General features: G+C 39.9%; 1 protein-coding gene across 19 annotated transcripts in view; it reads right to left on the bottom strand.

Annotated features, from left to right (window-relative positions):
• The window catches only part of KHDRBS2 (KH RNA binding domain containing, signal transduction associated 2), a 529,409-nt gene that overhangs the window by 290,817 nt on the left and 216,855 nt on the right, over positions 1-21,737 (bottom strand). For all 19 annotated transcript variants that reach the window (XR_007244530.1, XR_007244520.1, XR_007244524.1 and 16 more), the window contains one exon: positions 14,821-14,937. Coding sequence is in view for 2 of the 19 variants with exons in the window: in XM_048496577.1 (XP_048352534.1) it covers positions 14,821-14,937 (117 nt within the window). In the remaining 17 variants the exon portion in view is untranslated. The remainder of the gene's footprint in view (positions 1-14,820; positions 14,938-21,737) is intronic.

Here is a 21,737-nt window from a genome sequence, read left to right as displayed (position 1 = left end):
CTTGGGCCAGTAACGACGTGGTGTTTGCACAGGGGATTACTTTTACCTTTTTAAGAATTACAAGACCAAACCTCTTCTGTCTTTGTTTTTTTGGAATACCAGTCTGATTTTCCTAGCATTCCTTTCCACACTTAGAAATATGAGAGTCTATTCAAATATCAGGTTTGAAGAAGAAATGGATGCTTCACTTATTCCTGTTTTGTCACACCCATAATAAGGCAGCATTTTTCAAAGCATATTTCAAAGCATTATTATTATTTTCAAAGCATCTCCAAGCCTGATGCAGTTATTTGTAAGTATTCCCTTAAAATAGGGTTGCCAGCTCCAGGGTGGAAAATACCTGGAGAGTTTAGGGAGAGAGCCTGAGGATGGCAGGATATGTGGAGGAGAAGGACTTAAACCATAAAGTCCATCTTCCAAAGGGTCCATCTTCTTCAGGTGAGCAGATCTTTATTATGTGGAATCAGTTGTAGCAGTGGAAGATGGCAACCCTAACTTAAAACAATGTAATTTTCTAAAGAACGTGCCCTAGAGCATGTCTTTTTTTTTCAGAGAAGATTAATTGCCCTCTTTGTCATTTGGTTTTGAAAAGCCACCCGTAATTGTCCTGAAATGCTATGCCACTTGATGAACCATTTCAGAAGGAATCATTTAAAGTTAAGTAGATGGTTTAATCTCCACAACAAATCTTGATGCCTACCCTATAGGCAGAGATGAGGTCTGTACAAGAGGGATTCTAGAATCTGAGAATCAACAGGCAAATTGTGTAGCTGGCACTTGATGTTCCATCTCCCAGATAGCAACCAGGAAGATCCATTATAACAAACTCTTCAAATAGCCAAGGGAGACAATGATTAAATATGCACAGTGTTTCAACAGAACACCAACAACATGGGTTAACTGAAAAACTGATACAAAATTCACTCCATTCTATCGACTAGCCCTATGACATGTTGGAGGAAAAACCCACCTGTTCTCATCAGCTTGAATTTTAAGAAGGAAAGATCTATTTTGTTTTAGCCTACCTGATAAAACATTACCCAGGTTTGACTTGAACAGACACACACAGAATACCTGCTTCCTAAAACCAATCAAGGTAGCCTTACAAAATGAAAGTGGCAAATGTGCATTTATTTATTATTTATTTCCCCTGTTTGTACTTGCTGGGAAGTACGTGATGGGGAAAATGCCTTCACCTCCTTGCATTGGGAGTATATGCATTATTCCAAGAGACACATAAAAGCATTCCTGCCCCATGTCAACCAAAGCAGAAACATAGTCTGATTCACTGACCTACCTTCTTTTGAATGTTTGGGAAATGTTTGAAGCAGCCCCTTTTTTGCACTGTGCTACTCAATCATTTACATGATTACAGTGTAAATGTGTTCTGTTAACAATGATATATTATTTTCAAGTACACTATGATTGTAATGAGGCTCATTTTCTATATGAACTCATCAAATAAATGAATGGCAGATTCATGGAAAGAGCAATAAAAGCAATCGCTTCCATTTCATGTGCACAGCTTACTTGAAGATTTGATTTTCCTTTGATTGGATAACTGGCAGAGCGGTGAAGAGCATATACAAGACACCTGCTTCGCATGAAGTGTGTGATCCCATGCCATTTTCCTTTTATTGTTTTATTTTATTTTTATTAAAGGGTTTGGAATGAAAGGAAATGGCACCAGTCAATTTGGAAGCAAAGATCAGCAGTTAGTAAAGCTGTTCCTGTATTACTAACTGTAAGAATATCTTATAGCTAGTAAGTCATTCTGACCCAGGGCTGCCAACTTCATGAAGAAAAAAAGGCCTCATAGACACTTAATGCAATGTTGTCTATCTCTATCACATGAAAAGTTTCAGGTGTTCATTACCACACATGAAATCTCAAAGGGACAAGATTTTTTTAGGACTGTTGGCAATTCTGGCTTGAAGGCCAACAGTGTAACTGAGGGAACTGCTAATTTCTTTGCAGGCCCAAGAAGGAGACGTAAAGCATCAAGTTCCCCAGAGGAACTGAAATCTGTGATCTGGAGACCAATTGTGTCCCTTTCCTGTAGTGGCCAATCTTCCTCCCAGCACTCAATTATGACCTCCAGCCCTACAAGCCCCCCTCCCCCACTCCAAGTCCTTACCCAGCAAGGATACCCCACAACTCATCAAGTAGGCTGCATAGTATGGGATGCTCTCAGCAAGGCAGTTTGGTAGCAGGGAAAGCACAGAGAAGTTGAATGTTATGTAAGGACAGACTAAGGTGCTGGCAGAGGGAGCCCTCATGAGCACTGGAATGGCAATGGACGGGTCTCTGTTTTGCTTTTGTGCAGGTGAGGATTCAGCAAAGAGACCTCTGGGCACTGCTAGCGCCTTTTCCCCACCCACTATGCTCAGTCTGCTGTCCCAACTCACCTCCTGGAGTGAAGCCTTGCACCCAATCAGTCTTTCCAAGTTACACCTGTATCTCCATCCCACTTAGACACATGCCATGACAGGGAAGGCTCAGTTCATATCCCCATGACTCAGGCAGGTGCCAGCTTGAGTCATCAGACCTCATTGTGATTTGTAGTTCAATAAGTCTAGCTTTTGCCACAACTGTGACACTGTCTGGTTCTGAGTTCATGACAGGAGCTCCATTCTTCTTCTTGTCCCATTCTCTCCCCATCCCATCTGTGATTTTCCCTGAGTTCTCCCTGATGGCATGTCCAAAGGAGGCTCTTGGGTGCCTTGGCTTGCTGTGAATGGTTGTGAAAATGCTCCTGGTTCTTCATCATGGTCATCTGTCAAACATAGAAACAGCCCAGCAGCACCTCCAAGGCTCCTGGTTCTTCATCATGGTCATCTGTCAAACATAGAAACAGCCCAGCAGCACCTCCAAGGCTAACCTGACACCTCATTCCTCTCCACTCACTTCTCTGGCTACTGTGTGAATGGGGGATAGGCCAGTAGTCTGGCTGAATGAGCAACTGTTGTGTAGTGGTTAGAGTGCTGGACTAGGATCTGGAAGACCCAGGTTCAAATCTCCACTTGTACCATGGAAGCTAGAGGGGGCCTTGGACCAGTCATAAAGACTCAGCCTCCCTCACAGGGTTAGTGTGAGAATAAAACAGAGGGGTCAATATGATATAAAGTACAGTAGTAGCAGCTGCCAGGCACCGGAGGGGCTGCTGGATGTTACAAAGGACATCAGGTATGGCTAGGTTTGCATTGAGACTAAAAATGAATGACAAGATTGCCTGCTGGGAGCAATGGGAGATGTTGGAATGCCCACTGGATATACTTGATGCCAAGAATGCAAATCGACTTGCATGAGTGCCATTGAAATAATTTGTCCATACAAAAGTTACACTGGGCACAAATAGATTGCTGTATCTGTGCCCACAGATGGTGCCCACAGTAGAAATATTGTCATCCCAGTCCTAGAATACTTCTGCTTTATTGAGGCTATTGGGGGGTCTGTTGGCAATGCTGTATGCACACTCTAGCAGCCCCTGACTGCTCCACTGCTGATGGGGGCAGCCAAGTGATGGCCCAGGGTGATCTTAGCAGTATAGTTGAGCTTCCAGAAGGAACCCCAGAGGTGAGCGACAAAGACCCCTGACTTGGTGCACCCTCCTTGACATCTCCCTGTGCTCCTTCTGAGGTGAGAGCACCCTTTGCACTATGTGGGCTAAGGCCCTCCTTGGAGTGGAGAATTGCCAACTCTTTCATCTGTGCAAGAAGTTGTGACAGGACTTGGTCCCTGTAAAGCAGGAGAGTGGTGCTGCAGACTCAGGGACAAAATCCCTGACCATAGTATTTCTATACCCACAGCCCTGCTGGCTCCTGATTGGTTCTGCCTAGCTTGTCAGTCATGGTCCAGCTGTTGCAACTCAACACCCAGATGGGACTCTATGGCACAGTTGCTGGGGACGCTGATGCAGCTGCAGTCATAAAAACCCAACCATAGACTCTTTTCTTCTGGCCACTCACTAGTCAAACCCTTTAGAGAGCCTGCTAGCAATGTCACAATTAGACCAGCAGTCAGCTCCTGCAGCACAGGCAGCCTTATTGCACTGAATGAATTGCAATTTTGGTTTGAGAAGAAAAGAATAAACAGTTTGGCTGCAGCTGCCAACTTTGGTCTGCCTCCAAACAGGGTGAGATTGATAGAGGAGGAGAACTTACACTGGCTTAGTATTATGTCTAACTGAACTTATGCATTTAAGTTGCTGGAGAACAAATACTTTCTTTGTTCTACAGTCACTTTCCTCCTATAAATTGATCACAGAGGGAAATCTATTGCAGTGCAACAGAAGTAGTTTTACAAACTCATTTTTGCAGAGTACAAAGCATAACTTCAGACATTGTTGCTGCATGGTTTTGAAAAAGTTCAGATCAGAACTCCCCAGGAGTATAAAACAAGATTAAGGGCTGAATCCTACAATTCTGTCAGGCATACAATGCCCTCCTGCCAAGCCTTTCTGCAATAGAGAAAGACATCAGCTAAGAAAGAAATTCTTTCTCCCTTAGAGGAAGACTTAGCAGAAGAGAGTACTGCAAAGAAGTAGTCTTCCTTTTTATGATTTTATGACATCTTTCCTTAATCTTGGTGTTGAGATTTGTGTGCGTCTAGATTTTACCTAAGCAGTAAATTATCTTTGTCTATCATAGAGACAAAGGCAAGAAGCCCTCAGAGGAAGAAGACAATACTCACATAAAAGTATATTGAGTATATATGCCTGGGTCTTCAAACCAAGAATCATAATCACATTACATTTATGTATGTGTGTATGTACACACAAATATGCACACACACGTAACTGATTTAATGAAATCTGCTATTTCTTATTTGCTGTGCTCTCTTATTCAACTTTTGTTTTTGTTAATCAAAAAAACTTAAATCAAACTTAACATAAAACCAATCCAGCATGAAGCTGGAGGAAATTGGTGAGTATATAATGCTTCACATATAAAGTGAGAGTCAGTTGACAAAGTGCTCTACTAACATGGCCATTATACCCATTATGAGGGTTATAACCAGTAATTTGCCATGTCAATGCAAACATATTCAATGCCATTTCCCAAATATTTATGAAGACAAGTAGTCATGGTTAGTATGATCATCTGGATATCTTGTAGAATATAGGTATCGATACCCTAATTGTTACTTTCCCTAAAGAAAAGTCTCTGGGGTCTCAAAAAGCATTACACAATTTGATTTTATTGCAGCTGGGTAAAATGACAAAACATCTATTGGAGTTTTATCCCCAACTTCCTTGAATTTGATGATCTACCCAAAACACTGGTAGCCCAGTTTCTGGGAATCATTACTTGTAGGACATAGGATTTCAAGGGAGACAATTCTTCCAAATTGAGAAAGCTTATGAGAAAGCTCTATTTCAGAATCTGATGCAGATGCATGCAGGTTTTAATAATAAAAAAGTGAGGGTGAGCAAAATCCAAAGTCCATTTTAGATCAAAATGCAAACACAGCATTTGAAAGAAAATTAAATAACATTTTATGTGATTACTTTCCTCTCTTATGCCTTGCAGTATTATCCTCATTTTGTTCCATACATTCATTCTATCCTACACATTCCATTTCTTCTGAATTGTTAACTAAGAAAATGTTGACAATTAATGCTAGATTTGGAGTTCATACAATCTGCTGCTTTGAGTTCCTTCAGGTGATTTGTAACTCTCCCTTATCAATGTGTACTTGTACATCATAGAACACTGTTGGACTCTTCTGATTTGATTGACATATGATCGCATCTCACTGTGTGAAGTTTTGTTGATACGCACATGATGTGTGTCAGAACATGTGTTTAGATGGACAAAATCTAGATGACAGGTGGACCCTCCTTCCAGCAGGTGCCGTGTGCATAATTAGGGCTGTGTGCACAACTGTGTACCGTGTGCAAAGGCAGATAAGACATGGGCACCTGATTGGCACCTCAATTGTATATAGGGTAAAGTGTGCCTGGAAACACCTGTGGTCTGGCGGAGCACTTTGACAGTAGTTAGCAATAAACAGAACTGCACTGGTGACTGTGTGTCTTTCGGTTCTTGTTTGCATTGTATCCTGCAAGGTGACCTACTCGCGAGTAAGCCGCTGCTTCAACAATGTGCACATTAAAAAACACTCCAAGCAAAAAGAATCCTGATACACAGTATATAACAGACTTCTCTCTGTGATGCACCTCTGAAGATGCCAGCTACAGATGCAGGCGAAACATTAGGAACAAGATCTACCAGACCACGGCCACACAGCCTGGAAAACCCACCACAACCAATCCATATACACCTTACCAAACCATTTCATTTTGGGGTATTTGATCAATACAAGCTAGTATAAGTCACACAAGTGAAACACTGCATAAAAGAGAATTATGATGCAACCATAGGCAATTATTTTGTTTTATTATAGTTCATATTTGTGTTATTACTGAAATGGTGGAAAAGGCATGAAAGAAATGAAAGCTGCACAGAACTGGACATGTTCCACACTCTATATAAAATGGAGAAAGAATGGAACAGTGGATGACGCGTAGCGACACCTTACATGATTCCACTTTTGAAACCAGATCAGGAACTCAGAATTCTCAAACCCAAAGCAAAATTCAGATGAGGAAAATGAGAAGAGGACAGTTTTGCAAACAACCTTAGTACAAAGGCCCCTTCAGTTGCATATAACAATAGTCACTCATGTACATCATCATTGACTTGGTCAGGACTACAGTTGCTCCTAGAAAAAGCTACATGTTGTCTAAAATACAGGACACACAGCCTGCTCCCCTTACTGTCCCTATATTGCATGTCTTTTACAATGCCCAACCAGCACAGCTATTCCTGTCAGAAGATAGTATACAATATAGCAGAGTATAACCATCCAGAGTACCTTGTATAAGCAGGCCACAACAACCTCATTTAACAGAGTTTATGAAAACAATTCTTTATTTGCATGCATAAGCATGTATTTAATGACATATAATTAGTAACCAAAGTTTCATCTTGGAAGAGGTAGTTGTAAACATAATTAGTAGTGATTGCTAACTGGGTACATCACACATGAAGTTCCTGAAAATTAATGCCTATATATAATTCCACTTGTAATCAAATTTTACTTGTCTGTAAGATTTTAATTGCTCTCTTTCATCACTTTCTTCCAGACCAATTTAAATTGTTTTTAAAATGATAAGAAATTAAGGTAGGGCAGCCAAGGAAAAAGAATTGTGAGTCGATCAATTTAGTCTGACTGTGTTTAATCCTATCACTTTTACTCCTGAAGAAAAGACTTATTATTATATGTTTGATCCGCCAGCCCAGTGTAGGAATGACAAGCTTTAAAAGCATCATATGAGACAGCAGGGTAATCAGAGTTCTCAAGGTAGAGAGTCTGTTATTTTCACCTGTCATAAGATCTCAGTGAAACTGGCTGTGATCTTAAGATGGGCACATTTCCCTGCAGTATCCATTGCATTAAGCAAACTATACAGTTGGTTTTTCAAAAAAAAAATACACTCTGCAATTTAGTTACTAAAAGTTTTGATGTTCAGTGATTTTTTTATAAAAAAGATCAACATTCTACATGCAGCCACACATTTCCAGGCCAACCAAAAAGAGGGGAAAAATCTTTCCATTCTGTAGGCACAACCACTTTCAGAGGCAGCTAGAGGAACTTTTGTTGTTGCACACCATGTCACCATGCTTTTTTAATGCTTTCTGTCTGCACATCCAAGGGCTGGGAACAGCCTGAGGTGCCAGATCCAGGGCAAGACCTGAAGGGCAAGAGTAGTGCTGCAACTAGTGGAAGACCAGGGGAGGGACACATGGAGGGAGGGGGTTGTCAACAACTGCTTGCTGTGACTTCTGAAGAAACCCAGGAGTGATGTCACACATTTCTAGGATCCCGAGAGAGAGAAATGGGAGAGTAATATTTAAATAAATAATAAATGACTAAAAGTATTTCTCTCATATCTGACCTGCTACAAGCGAAGTAAGCGCTTGAACAGATATGAATTTGACATCGAGACGAAGCTTTTGGAATGGATGTTCTGAGATGAAAGTGGAGGATTGTCTAATTGCTCTGCCATTTCACTCATTCATTTAAACGAGTACTGCACACCAGAACATCCTACAAGGTTATGCCTGGAGCCATTATACTACATAGGTTCTCAAGGAAAATTAATGTTAGGGTCCAGTAAGTTGCCTTTACTCCACAGATGACAGCTGATGCGGGTCAACCGTTTGTCAAATAACTTTTATGTTTGGAGAGAGAAAAAAAACACCTCAACAATCCATAAACACCTACTACTAGAAACAGGATAATCTTCATGCATTTTAATCACAATTTTGGCAAGTAGGTTTTTGTTTAAGTACAATAGCAATATAAGACCAACACAGCATCAAATAGAGTGACAATGCTACAGAAAATGGCAGCTTAATGATCCATTTCTTTCTTAAACTGATTACTTGTTTTGCTATTCCACTGTTTTAACTGCTGAGATGAATGACAGAGGTGGAAGAGAAATAGAAGTAAACCAGGATTCTAGAATACAGTGTCTTATATGCCATTAAAGGTTAAAATGAAAACGAAATGAATACAGTGTCAGAAAAAACTCAGAGGAACTAATACACATTCTATGCCTGGGAAAAATAACAATATAGGAGACTTATAAGAATCAGTAGGCACTGATTCAGATTTAAAGCAATACCACATTAAAGAGCAATCCTAAGAAAGTCTATTCAGACTCTTACGCAGGTCTAGTCAGTGGAGCTAACTCCCAGGAAAGTGTTGTTGGGATTGAACTGTTCCTTTGCTAGACAGTCAGCTACAGGTGTAGTGATATAACCAAGATTAAAAAAAATCAAAGAAAAATCTTTGCCAGCCAAACAACAACTGCAGTGAAAAGCAGGTTTCAAGATGCTGCTACTGGGTTCCAAAGTCTATATCCCCTAATGCAAATTCAAGGAGCAAGTAAGACATGAGTGGTAAAATGTAATAAATCTTGTCTGAATTTGTTATTTTATTGGAGCTAATTTATATTCTGCCTTTCTTTTCCACAAGAAGCATTCAAAGCCACTGAATAATGGAAACACCATGAGGCTAAATTTTATGCACCAGCAGACTAAGGTGCTGGCAAAGACAGCTCCCGTGAGCCTTTCAAATGTGTGTGGTGGGGCGGGGGGGGGGGGGGGGCAAGGTGGTAACCAATCTTCATTGCTGGCAATTTTTCATTTTAATGTGGAAGCTTTGGATGGACAAAGCCTTCACCTTGAGTTTTAAAAGGTTTCCCTCTCTCTGCAGAGTACAGGCAAGAGAGGGAAAGTCAATTGCTCTCCAAGCAATGTGGCCTTTTGTAAATGATAAATGGAGATTTTGTCAATATGTAAGTAGTTCAAGTGCCATCAAATGTTTTGGGGGATGGAACCCAGTATGGCAATAATCACTAGTATCACAATTGCTGGTTTGTGCTATAATCTCCATTCTCAAATCTTATTTTGTCATCTTCTCCCATTATTTTTCTTCAAACCTGCTATCACCAGGTATTGCCCAAGCAATTATCCACAGTTTTGCCTCCTTTTCAACCACTGTTATGTCTGATATATTATGTACCAATACCTTATCTGTTTGTATTTGGAAGTCCCACAATATTTTGTCCCACTCATTTTCAACTACTTTTCCAACAGTATGTTCCCACCATTTTTTCCCTGCACTAGTCCTCTGCCTTCAGTTCTATGGGGTAGATATAATCTATCAAAATCACCATGAGGGTGTAATGTATAGTTTGTATAGTCATGAGTTTTCTTGTTTTTTGATCTACACTATCCAGTTAATAATTCTAGCAGTGTATTGTATAACAGGTACACTCCAATGTTAATTGCTTTAATGGCTTCAATTTAATTTTGTCTTCAATTGTTTTTTGGCTCTTTGAATATATTCTTTACAGATAACCTTCTTGACTTGTTCGTGCTTGATGTTATCTGACTGTAAAATGCCGAAAGATTGATAAGCTTTATTCTAATATTCCTGATGGTCTGATCATTCGACATTTCAATTCCATCAATGTTTGTACTTTTGCCTTGTTTTATTGCTACTGCAGCACATTTCTCTAAGCCAAACTCCACTGCAATATCTGTACTGAACATTCATACTGTATTTGTCAATGTTTGATTAGATAGATGACTTGAAGCTCTATGGGAAATCAAATGTGACATTTTATCAAAATTTTTTGTTGTTTGATTGCTGAAGTTCATTTTCTTCAGAATCACAGCAACTGTGAATAACAAGGGTGGTAATAAGTTCCCCTGGAAGATATTTCTTTTGATATTAACCAGCCCATGCTTTTCAATTCCAACCACCAGTTCTGTCTGTCACTGGTTTATTGTTTTTCCTGTAGGCCTTCTAATGTTGTCGCTGACACAAGTTGTTTCTAAACGTTTGATGATCCAACTATGGAGTAATGAGCCAAACACCATTTTATAATCAATCCAGACTATATGCCAGTTGGTCTTACAACTTTTGCAGTTCTCCACTCTCATTTTATCAATCAAAAGCTGTACCCTTTTGTACGCCTTTTTCTTACATTTCCTTTTTGCTCCAGTGGGAGGACGTAGTTTTTTCCAAACAGTTCTGACAATTATTCTATTAAGTAATCTGAACATTGTAGGTAAGCATGTTATTGGCCTTTAATTCCCTGGGTATGTGCCTTTTCGTTGGAACTTTTTGAATTAGATAGGTTTTACCAGCTATTAAACAACTGCTGATCTCTTCTTTTTGCAAAATTTGAACTGTCTGGCTATTATTGGATGCAAACTGGTCAAACGTTTGAGCCAAAAGCCATGTGCTTGATCTTTTCCAGGATATGTCCAATTCATAATTCATTCATCTTTTTACCATTTCTGTTGTTATTACAAGTTTTTCCATTTGATTTTTGCCAAGTTCCATTTCAAATTCTTTTATTCATCCAGCATTTTTGTTATAATTTTTTTTATATTTTCCCACAGGTCTTTCCAGAATTGAGTCATATCATGTTTGATTTTTCTTCTGTAGTATTTCTATTATTAATAATACTGTAGTACAATCGCCTCTCCTCTGATTGAAATAGGTAATTTTACTGAAATTGAATGATTATTACCTCACAGCAATGAATTTTCCAGGCTATTGTTGTTATTTTTTTATATACTGTTTCTAGTACTTCACTGTTTTTTTGTGTTTAACATATATGCTTTAATTAAATCTCTTTTGATCTTAACATTCTTCCATTTTTTGTCTTTCATATACTTTAGATTACTTGCTTCTAATCAAAATTTGTTAGCTTTGGTCTGATTTTCCACTTAGGTTCTGAACGTGATTTTGATTTTGGGTTTCTAATTTCAATACCCAGTTCTTCTATAACCATCACTGCTATACTATAAATAATTTGATTAATCAGTTCAGATGTTCAGATGAAATGATTAGTCAGTTCACATGAAATAGATGTTATTTTAATTAGTGCATGCACCTTGATGATATCTTTCATTATAAGTGCTAAATATTGTTAGGTAGTGCTTTCAGTTTTGACAATCTTTGTCTTCCTGCTGCTGATTGCGCATGCTTCATAATTTTCTTATTTAATTGTTCTTATTTAATATTTAGTTCTTGGTTTGTTTAAATACTGATATGTGCCACTGGTGGTATTATTATTTCCAGCAAGTTATTATTTAATATTGGGGTTCCATCCACTTATTTACTATTGTTTTAAATCTTTCATTTTCACAACTTCTTTGAATTTCCTCTAATTCTACATCACTGAACATCTTATTTCTCATGATGAATTGCCTTTGGTCTGTTAATCTTTGTTCAGTGCTCTTTGAATCTGGATAGTTTCCTCAGTTCAAACATTCATTTTGAGAGGCCTCACTTTGCTGGTTCTGATTTATAATTTAGACATTATTTTTAGACACAGTGTATTTTTGTTGCTTTTGTGATTGTTCTTCCAGTAACCCTGCAGGGCTAGGGCCTGGTTGCTCAGCCACAGCTCTTGAACCCTGTGGCCCACTTGTCAACAGATGCTCAGGGACTCTAGAATTGGTCACAGTCCTTGTTGACCTGGACAATAACTGGCCTGGTATGGGATTCTTTTTCTATTTTCTCACCATGGTACTATGTGGGTACACATAGTTGAGTCCTGTTTGGCATGGGGATATCCTTCTGGCACACATTGCCAACATTCTTTTACCTGTGCCCTGTCCCCCAAAGTCTCCCTGGAGTTCCAGACAGGTACCTAGCAACCTCTCCTGTTATACTATTATGATACAAGTATGTCTTCATTTGGGAAATATGGGAACAATAATGGTTATGATATCCTGCACACAGCCTAGTTCTATTTTTAATTTCCTAACTATGAATGGCCTGTATGTATCCTACTGTACCTACTATAAGTACTACAGATCCTTAAGTCTCATACATTAGATTAAAATAAAAATCTTTGAAATGTTGGACTAAAGTTCCCTCTTACACTGCAGTCCTGGTCTTTTCTATAGTAGCCCTGTGAGGTACACTACTCTCACTTTTTAAATCTTTAATCTTTACAAAGTATGTTGTGGACAACTGGCAACATAGAAAAAAGTAAAACGCCATTGAAGTTTGCTAGAAGGGTGTATTTATGGAAAATAGTGCATATGGAAAATACTGGCCAGCTGTGAACCTTGTTAATGGCTCAGGGCAGCAGGAGCCTCTCCCTGAAGCTTGGTTCGGCATGGGGCAAGCATGGCACTACCAGTGGCTCAACAGTGCCAAGATGGCAGGCAGAGCAAGGCGAGGTGCACAGACAGTTTGGCTGCAGTGGACAGGCAGGGATGGTGCCCCCCTTCAAGTGGTGACCGGAGCACATGCCACACCTGCCATACCTTAGATACACTACTGGCTAGTTCTAGGATTTTCAGGCAAGAAAGATCATCTGAACAATAGTGGAACTCATCTCCCCTCCCTTTAGGGATCATCTCTACCAAATTAGCAGTTGTGCCAGCATTAACTGAAGGGGGGGTGGCAGCAAAGAGTGTCTTTTTCTGAGGTTTTCAGCTCAGCTGTGCTGGTACATGATTTTTCCCTCCTCCACCCACCAATCAGCTGTCTTGGGAAATCATGAGTAGATAACTAAAGAGTCTGGAGCAGTTGTCTATATCATCGAAGTCTATTCGGTGATATTGAAGAAAAAAAATTATCTGCTTCAGCAGGGAAAGCTTTTAACTATCTATCCCAATTGCCGGACTTCTCCAGTTCAGTAGCCTATAGTATCAGAAGTAGGAAGAGATGCTAAATAAAGCAACCAGCAGTAAACAAAACTCTCTGGTCAAGTTATTTTCTTTCTATTTAGGGCTAAGTTTCCAGCTCTCAGTATTTTCTCCCACTCTTTCCGTTTTGGCTGCTGTGGCTTGGAATGTGGTTGAAAGCATCAAAGTTTGTGCTCCAACACAAAGGTTGGTGTAGTAGGTTTTCCCAATGTGAGGAAAAGCAGTGTTGTCAATAGTATGAAACAGATGCGTGCCTGCAACGTGGGACCTGTGAGAGGCCTTACAAAGTGTATGCAGATTGTTCTTGTGGACAAGCAGATTAAGATGTTAGACAGTCCTAGTATTATTGTGGCACCTTCCAGCTCTCCTCTTGCTGTGGCACTGAGGAGTACAACAGATGCTGATTTTGGAAACTTAATTGATTCAGTAAATGCAGTTTTGAAACTCTGCAGCAAACAGCAGATCATGATGTGTTACAATATTCCAGATTATCGAAATCCTTTGGAATTTTTAACACTACTCGCTCAGAAGAGAGGAATGGTGAAAAAAGGAGGTGTCCCTAACACAGAAGGTGCATCAAAAATACTGCTGTGTGACTGGACAGGTGCCAAAATGAGATATCATTCACAACCCCCTGTATTGTGGAGCCCATCACCACACCTTTCCAGTGAAGCTTTAGCAGCAGTGAAACAAACTTTTAGCTGTGAAGAACTGGAAGAAGATAACAAAAGCACATTGAAAGCTAGCAAATACACAAATTCAGCAAGTAGCATTGCATTTCAGTCTCCTGGCTTCACTGATGGTATTATAGATGATACTGAAGTACCAGAGGAATTACTGGGAAAAAAGAAGGAAGTGAGTGAAGATGCTGAGGAATTATCTGAAGACAAAGATGAGGAAGATGGAATGGAAAGTGAAGAGGAAAGCAACACAACGGCAAGCAGCAAAACTACCTCTGAAGAGCTGGCAGAAAAGGATGAAGAATGGGGAAAGTTTCCTACAGGTACACAGCTCAACACAAAGGCTAGTGACCTGGATGATGCCTATGACTTTGATACAGATTACATCTAAGAAAGAACACACAGAGTTGCATTGTAAGAATGGACAATAAGTACACACATGAAAATCACTTTTGTCTGTAAAAGCTCTAAATTTCCTAAAGAGAGCCCCTGTTGGACAACTGTTAAGGAAAGCACCATATAAAGTTTGTGACAGAAATCCAAATTAATATTATGAAAGTATATGAGACAGTGTCCAGTCTACTATTTCCTAGAGTAACCAATTCTGATTAACCAGCCCAAACCTGATAAAAGCATAAGCATTTTATTGTCATTGTGCATGCACAACGAAATTTGTGTCATATCTTTAGCCTATTGCACAAGAGTATTTTAACTCTTCATATGAAATATGGCCATGTAAATTTGATGTAGTCATTATATATCTGTAACAGGACAACTATCATCATCAGATTATTACCAACATCAAAAATAATACCTTTTCTCCAGTAATTAAAACATGCTAAAATACACTGAACATTAGGTAAAATCAGATTTGGATAAAATACCTTTGCTTTGTCTCTCATAGAACCTTTTCCCAGGATAGACATTTTGGCCCCTGTTTCTTCTTGTAGCCTTTTCAAGGAATTTCCTCTTGGACCAAGCAATTTTCCCACAAAATTAAACTGGAAAAAAATAAACAGAATATTTATGATAGTGATTAAAATATATATTCTGGAAGAACAGCAAATGCTAGCTGTCAAACATGCTAGAAGAAACCTTGGAAATAGCTTGGTATGCAACTACACATTCAGCACATTCAACAAAGAGCACTGGATCCAATGAACTTGATGGAAAGAGTTCACAAAATGGATGCTCACTCTGTAACCTCCTGCAAAACTGCTCCTGATAGCTGGGAACCCCTAAGAAAAAGATGTGGAATGGGTGGAAGGGAAACTGCTGCATGAAGGAAAATCAGCAGATATTGCCTTCATTTTTGCTGTGTTGGTAGAACAGCTTGTGCTCCCCTGATCCTTTCAGGAGGAGGAGATAGGGCTGCAGAGGAAGGAAGGAAGGGGAAGGAAGGAAGGAAGGAAGGAAGGAAGGAGTCTGCACTTTAAATTGTTCCATTCACATCCTACGGATCGAAACCAGAACTCCTAGTCTTTGTTTTTACAGGTAATGCACATTGCAGTGATGGTAGGGATCTTTATTCCCTCCTTCCTCCCAGCACTGTATACCTACAAGTGCCAAACACCCTAGGGGAAAGCAGCTGGAAGAACACCATCCTTCTCACTATTTCTCACGTATTAATGCACTTTCATTCTCCATTTTGCACATCAGCAGCAAGCTAGCACAGGGTCAAAATCTAACGCTTGCCACAATGCCACAGAACATGTACTTCAACATTCAGTTCACATTCTTAAAAATGGGCTCTCAAGTTGTTAAATAAAATCTATCGAGTGGCAGCTGAGGCAAGATAGGGAGAGGATACTGGACAATGTTTTTAAAAAGTAAGTGAAGAGTGCTGTAATGAATCTGAAGGGATGGCTTATTTCTACCTCCTGTAGTCTTTTTTTTTGGGGGGGGGGGGGCTTCAGAATGACAGCAGTAGCCCATAAACATTTCTCTCAGTATTTCTGTTTTCAATATTTCTGTTTTATCAGGGATCAACTTTGGTTTGTTAATTCTTATCAGACCCTAAACATACACCCATTGTCTGAAGATTCCATTATATTTAGAATAAAATACTTTAGAAACTTTCTACTAATTACCCAGAACATTCTTTCTAGAGGGATTGCTTTTGCATGACTGAGCAGTGAACTGCATAAAATATGTAGGCAGGGAATTTTAAACATTGTCATTGCAGTGCAGACAGTAACTGGAGAGTTTTAAAATCTTTTCCATTATGTGGCTCTTGTGGATGAATACTTCGGTTGACCAAAATCTCTCAGAATTAAAGACTTTGCTGTTTAAAACAAATTTCTGAAACCTCAGGTTTCTGAAACTGGGGAATTGTAACAGGGAAACAGAATTCATTTTTCATACAAAAAAACCAGCCTGCACTCTTTCTTCTTGTGTTTTTCCAGCTTTGCTGCCATTTTGCACCCTGCGGGTCATCAAAATATATGCAGTTTTCAGGAGTAGTCAGTCACTGTTTTTCTTTAAAAAGAAGAGCAAGATTAGCAGAAAGAAAGCTGAGGGTGACTTCACGTCTAGTTTTTGCCCTGTTTCCAGAATAGATGGCTAGAAGTTAGAGCTGCCAATCTCCAGGTGGTGACTGGAGATTTCCTAGGATTGTAACTGATCTTCAAGTGACAGAAGTCAGTTCACCAGGAGAAAATGACCCTTTTGGAAGATACGTAGCATTATACTCCACAGAAGTCCCGCCCCCACCCCAAACCCTCCTCAGGCTTCATCCCCAAAATTTCCAGCTATTTCTCAAGATGGAACCGGCAGCACTCCTGGAAATGCATTCTGTAATTCACACCTACCAGTATCCAACAGGAGCCAGACAGAAAAGAAGTTCAGAAAATATTCACGAACTACCTCCAGCACTACAATGTTCTCTCAGGTGTGTGTGTGTGTGTGTGTGTGTGTGTATGGGGGGGGGGAGGGGTTAGTGTAGGACAAGGTTTGCAACTGTAATTTTCAAGGCCTGAAGCAGTAGAAATAGCTGACTACCATACAGGTACCAAATTGACTGACTACTCAAGGACAGTGCTGCCTTCTGTTTTACCTGATCTTCCCTAGTGTCAAAAATAGTCTCACAGTTTTAGCCTACAGAGGAATTGACTAGAATGTCTGCACTTCATATTCTCCTCAATTTCTAAAATCTATTAAAATTTAGTAGGAAAAAAAAGTCCCCCCCTCCAAAGTTTTACCACACAGGCTGATGCAATATTGGCCTGTTTATTAGCTCACGTCAGTGACCTAAATCTCAAGACAAGCATATACACAGAAAAGTCCATATGTTGGCACAGTTTCATGGAGCAGATGGCCAGTAACTCTAAGCAAACATCTTCCAGAGTACAAGTCCACACGGATATAACAAGCTATTCCCTCAGTTTGCAGTCTAGTAATTTTCTGTCAGAGTTTTGTAACAAGTTGTGGCATGTAAATAAAGGAATTTAAGGAGTCATAGTATTAAAATAAATTTCCTGGTTAAAAATAATTGTGGCAAGTCTCCAGTGTATCTTTATTCAGAGAAATTTAATGAAGGCCTTCTGGTGGAAAACTGCCAGGTTATTTTTCCCCTCCTACATCTATTAGCATTTTTATTTATGATCTTTCTTCCAATCTGAAAATAATACCAGTATTGTGTGATGCTTTTCATTATTATTCACATAATTAGAGGAAGCTAAGAATAGACTGCATAGTTGAGAACTTTAGACTGGCTAAAATGCAAAGTCTCTTTAACTATTTATTAGAAAACTTAGTTAATTTTAACAGTTGAGTTAGGCCTTACATGCAATTATCTGTTAGCCTGTTTTATTGTGTACAAAAAGTGTCTAATGATAAGGGGCAGACCGGCTGTTTGCTTTTCTGGTGAAAATCACGACCATTGCACTAAGCACAATTGATCCTTTGTACTGTAATGCAGGGGACTTGCCATTTTGGCAAGATGAGTCCATGGACAGAACTTACGTAGCTTTTTGATAAATTCTTATACCACTGTTGAACATTAGGTGCATCACCCAAACAAACCATTTTGAAGGCAGCTTCAGAAAAACAGTATTCATTCCCAGAGGTGGGATCCAGCAGGTTCTCACAGGTTCCCGAGAGTAGGTTACTAATAATTTGTGTGTGCCGAGAGGGGGTTACTAATTGGTGATTTTGCCACGTGATTTTTGCCTTAGTTACGCACCTCCCATCAGCAGTAGTGCGAAGAACTTGAAGCAGTCTAGCAGGAGGTGCACCAGCATGCGTGGCAGCCTGCGCCTGCGTGCATTTGTTTCCTGCCGAAGGACCTTGCCACAGCGTCCTTGCCACAGCCCCGCCCAGGAATGCCGCACCCCCGGAATGCCCGGCCACACCCCCATCGTGCCCCGCCCAGCCCCATTGGCGCTACGCCACAGTTTGAATCCCACCACCGTGGGAACCTGTTACTAAAATGTTTGGATCCCACCACTGTTCATTCCCCAAACTAGTCCAAAAAGACCAACAGAGGGACACCCAAAATATTGCAAAGGTTTTTAAAACAAAATTGCTGATTACTGTTAGGTCTCAGAACCTAAGCCAACAAACAAACTCTGAGGTATTTATCAGTAGCGTTTATTGTTGAGGTAATGGAGTACCCAAGCTTGGCAAAGCCAGTCCTGACAAACCTGGCCTTTGCCATTCCCTTTATTCCTCATTGTACATCCCCCGTCCCATTTTCCCAAGAAGTTGTGAAAGACAGAAAAACAGTCCCTGGAGCTGAGGTGCCCCAAGGTTGGTGGCAGACAGTAAGAGAGCTACCTGGCTTCCTGCCCCATGAGATAACGGATGCAGTTCTTTCCCTCATGGGACCAGAGGACCAGGGGAAGCCTAGTTATCTACAAAGCATGTTAAGCTATAAAGTAATGATTGAGGAAAGAATGCCCAAAATGGCAAGGATTACATATATCTTCTAGCAGCATTGATTTGTTGTATTAAACAGTTACACTGACTCAGGAATGCATCTCCATCACATAGATATTATTCCCCTGACAATTATCCACTGCTGGTTGTTCCTCGCCCTTGCCCAGCTCTGGCAGGAAAAGTCATGTCAGAAGTGCTCTCGCTTTCCCTGCTGAAAGAGGAGGCATGTCAAGACAAGAAATCTTGCCCCAACACTTCTCTCTCCATGCACCACAAAGAGGAAGCACATCAGGACAAGAAATCTTGGCGTGCCACATAAAAGGAAGTGTGTTGGGACAAAATTTCGTGACTTGACGCACTTCTGGTCCCACAGTGTGCCACAGCGCCAGTGGGTAATCAACCTATGTGTGCATTTCCTGGCTCACATTTTACAAAAAAAACCAAAAAAAACCCTAGCAACAAATAGATGGATCTTTACATATACCCAAACAAAAATTGGGCATATGTAAATTCGTAGTAAATTATATAGAAACATACTTCAAAAGCATTGCTGCACACATCACAGTTAGCAAATACAGTAGCTAAGTCTCATATGAATATATGCATCAATCATGTTATCATATTGGAAAATAATTCACTGATGAAAGCAAACATCATCATACTATTTTAAGTCAATGGAGGACGTTGTGTTTGTAAAGTCTATCAATGGTTTTATGAAACATTTTTAATTACATGATCAGCCTGTATTATGTATTATATATAACCTGGATGACATCCAAGTTAGAGGAGACTTAATTATTTCAGAAATTGTATATCAAAATCTAATTAAAGGATGCATTATAATTCACTGGAATTTTGATTTCATCATTAATAGCAATTATAATTAAGGTAGCACTTACATAGTGATTTGCATGTTCGTAACACAGTGCAAACATTAATTTTCTTATTCCAGTCATGTTCATATTCAAAGGAAAGCACTTATTTTAATTTGACTGATGTGCCTGTGCTCATTAACATCGGTTTAAAGAGATAGTATTTGTTTTAAAGCAGCTCTGCTTAAATCCTGTGCCACTTACAAAGTCTCATTTTTCAATATGAGATTAGGTATAAAGAAATGGCCTGAAGTATCCAATAAAGTTGATGGGCAGTAAATTTTGGACAGACCAGAGGAAGAACTTTGTCATTAAAAGAATGAGTAAATGATGGGATTTGCTGCTGCTGGTTGCTCTTCCGTGCGAAGCCCTTTACCAATAATACACACTACCCCATTGCTGGGGTAATAAATTGGCCATAGCCATTTTATTGAGCAGAAGTGTGAGGCTAAGCATGGGTCTGGATCTGCTCATGCAGGTAACGTGCTAAAGCACTGCAGGGCAGATGCCCCGTCCTGAGCTTCACTCTACTGCGGGGCTCTGCCGGGCGGACACTCCTGGCAAGAGATGTTCCCCTTCAGCCCAGTTTGGCAGGGGCGGCCGCCTCTTGCCGCTGTTGCTGTTCCCAAGGGGAAGGTGTAGTTCCCTAGCTCCCTTCCTTTTGCCCTTCCAGAGCTATACCCATGCGCCGAACTGCCAAGTATCCAGGCTATGACAAAAAGAGCATGCATTAACATAGAAAATTAGGGAGGGGTGGGTGGGCAAATCGTCACCTGGCAAGCACATGGCCAGCACAAAGGAGGGCAAGCCCTTTTAAAGTCTCAGTTCGCCTCTCCTTCTTCCGGTGACACTAGCCCTTTCCAAGCGTGGCTCCCTTTCCCCTTCCGCCCTTACTGGGGTGACATCAGCTGGTTTCGCTTCTCCCCACCCCGAGCAGCAACCGCGTCTCGTGATGATTCACAGATGTCTATATAGTGATAGACAGTTGGTTAGCTGACATTTAAAGGGGATCAGACAGCTCCATTTAGCCAGATTCATGGCTAAATCGGGATATGAGTTTGAATCTTCCACTGAAATAAGAGGAAAAGGTCTGATAAAGTAAAAACAAAATGCTAGTTGTACCACGCAAGGATTTCATTTTTAAAAAAAAATTAATTTTTTTATCAACAAAAAATTACAGGAAAAGAAAAGAGAGGTAACAATAAGATAAGAATAGATAAAAAAGAAAAAGATAGGAAAAGAAAAAAGAAAAGAAGGGCTAACAAGGAGAAAAACAGAAAGGGGGAGGCTGTTTCCAAGAGCACATCAGCTCACTCACACTGCTGATTCTGGATTTTCTCAGAACTAGTGGGATCTAAAATCCAGACCCTTTCAGTCCATCTGTCAAATTCAAAGTCCCCAACATCTGGGAAGATGAGAGGTAAGAAAAATGTCCTCTATAGTTGGAAAAATAGTCCCTATCATCAATGTGTAGTCTGGGAGCACTCAGAAACTCAATTGGACTGAAACACCTTTCCACTGGAAGTCCTTGTGCAAGGGCTTTATCAAAGCTTTCCAAATTTCAGTCAAAGTGGATGCAATATGGGCACATACTAGGAATGTAAACTTCCCTATGGTTCAAACCAACGGTCATTGTGACCATTATTTCATTTCTTTGCAGTGGCAAGTCAGGTTTTTCAATTAGTTTTACAAGCTGAATACAAGCGCCATTCTCTCTTATCCAGAACAATTTGTGTTTGAATTTGGAGGATAAGCTTTTGACATAAAAATTTATCCTCCACATTTTCTCTCCATATTGTATACATGTACTAATCCCTTACAATATATTATACAGCTAGCCACTACAGTATAATGCAACAATGAATTAATGTCTTATGAATTAATAAAAAAGTAGTTCATTTTTGTTGTCCTAAACGTGCTACTTTTCAATTTCAGGAGGTGACCCTGAATTCGTATGTTTTGGAAGAGAAGCTTTCAAATAAATAATAAAGATGTCACCCAAGAAAAGAAATCTTAGCTGATTAATTGACGCTAAACATGCATATTCTGCT

This window comes from Sphaerodactylus townsendi, linkage group LG01 (assembly GCF_021028975.2).
Source record: "Sphaerodactylus townsendi isolate TG3544 linkage group LG01, MPM_Stown_v2.3, whole genome shotgun sequence".
Classification (NCBI taxonomy): Eukaryota; Metazoa; Chordata; class Lepidosauria; order Squamata; family Sphaerodactylidae; genus Sphaerodactylus; species Sphaerodactylus townsendi.
The sequence above is the reverse complement of the archived record's forward strand: the minus strand, read 5'-3'. Positions and strand labels throughout refer to the sequence as shown.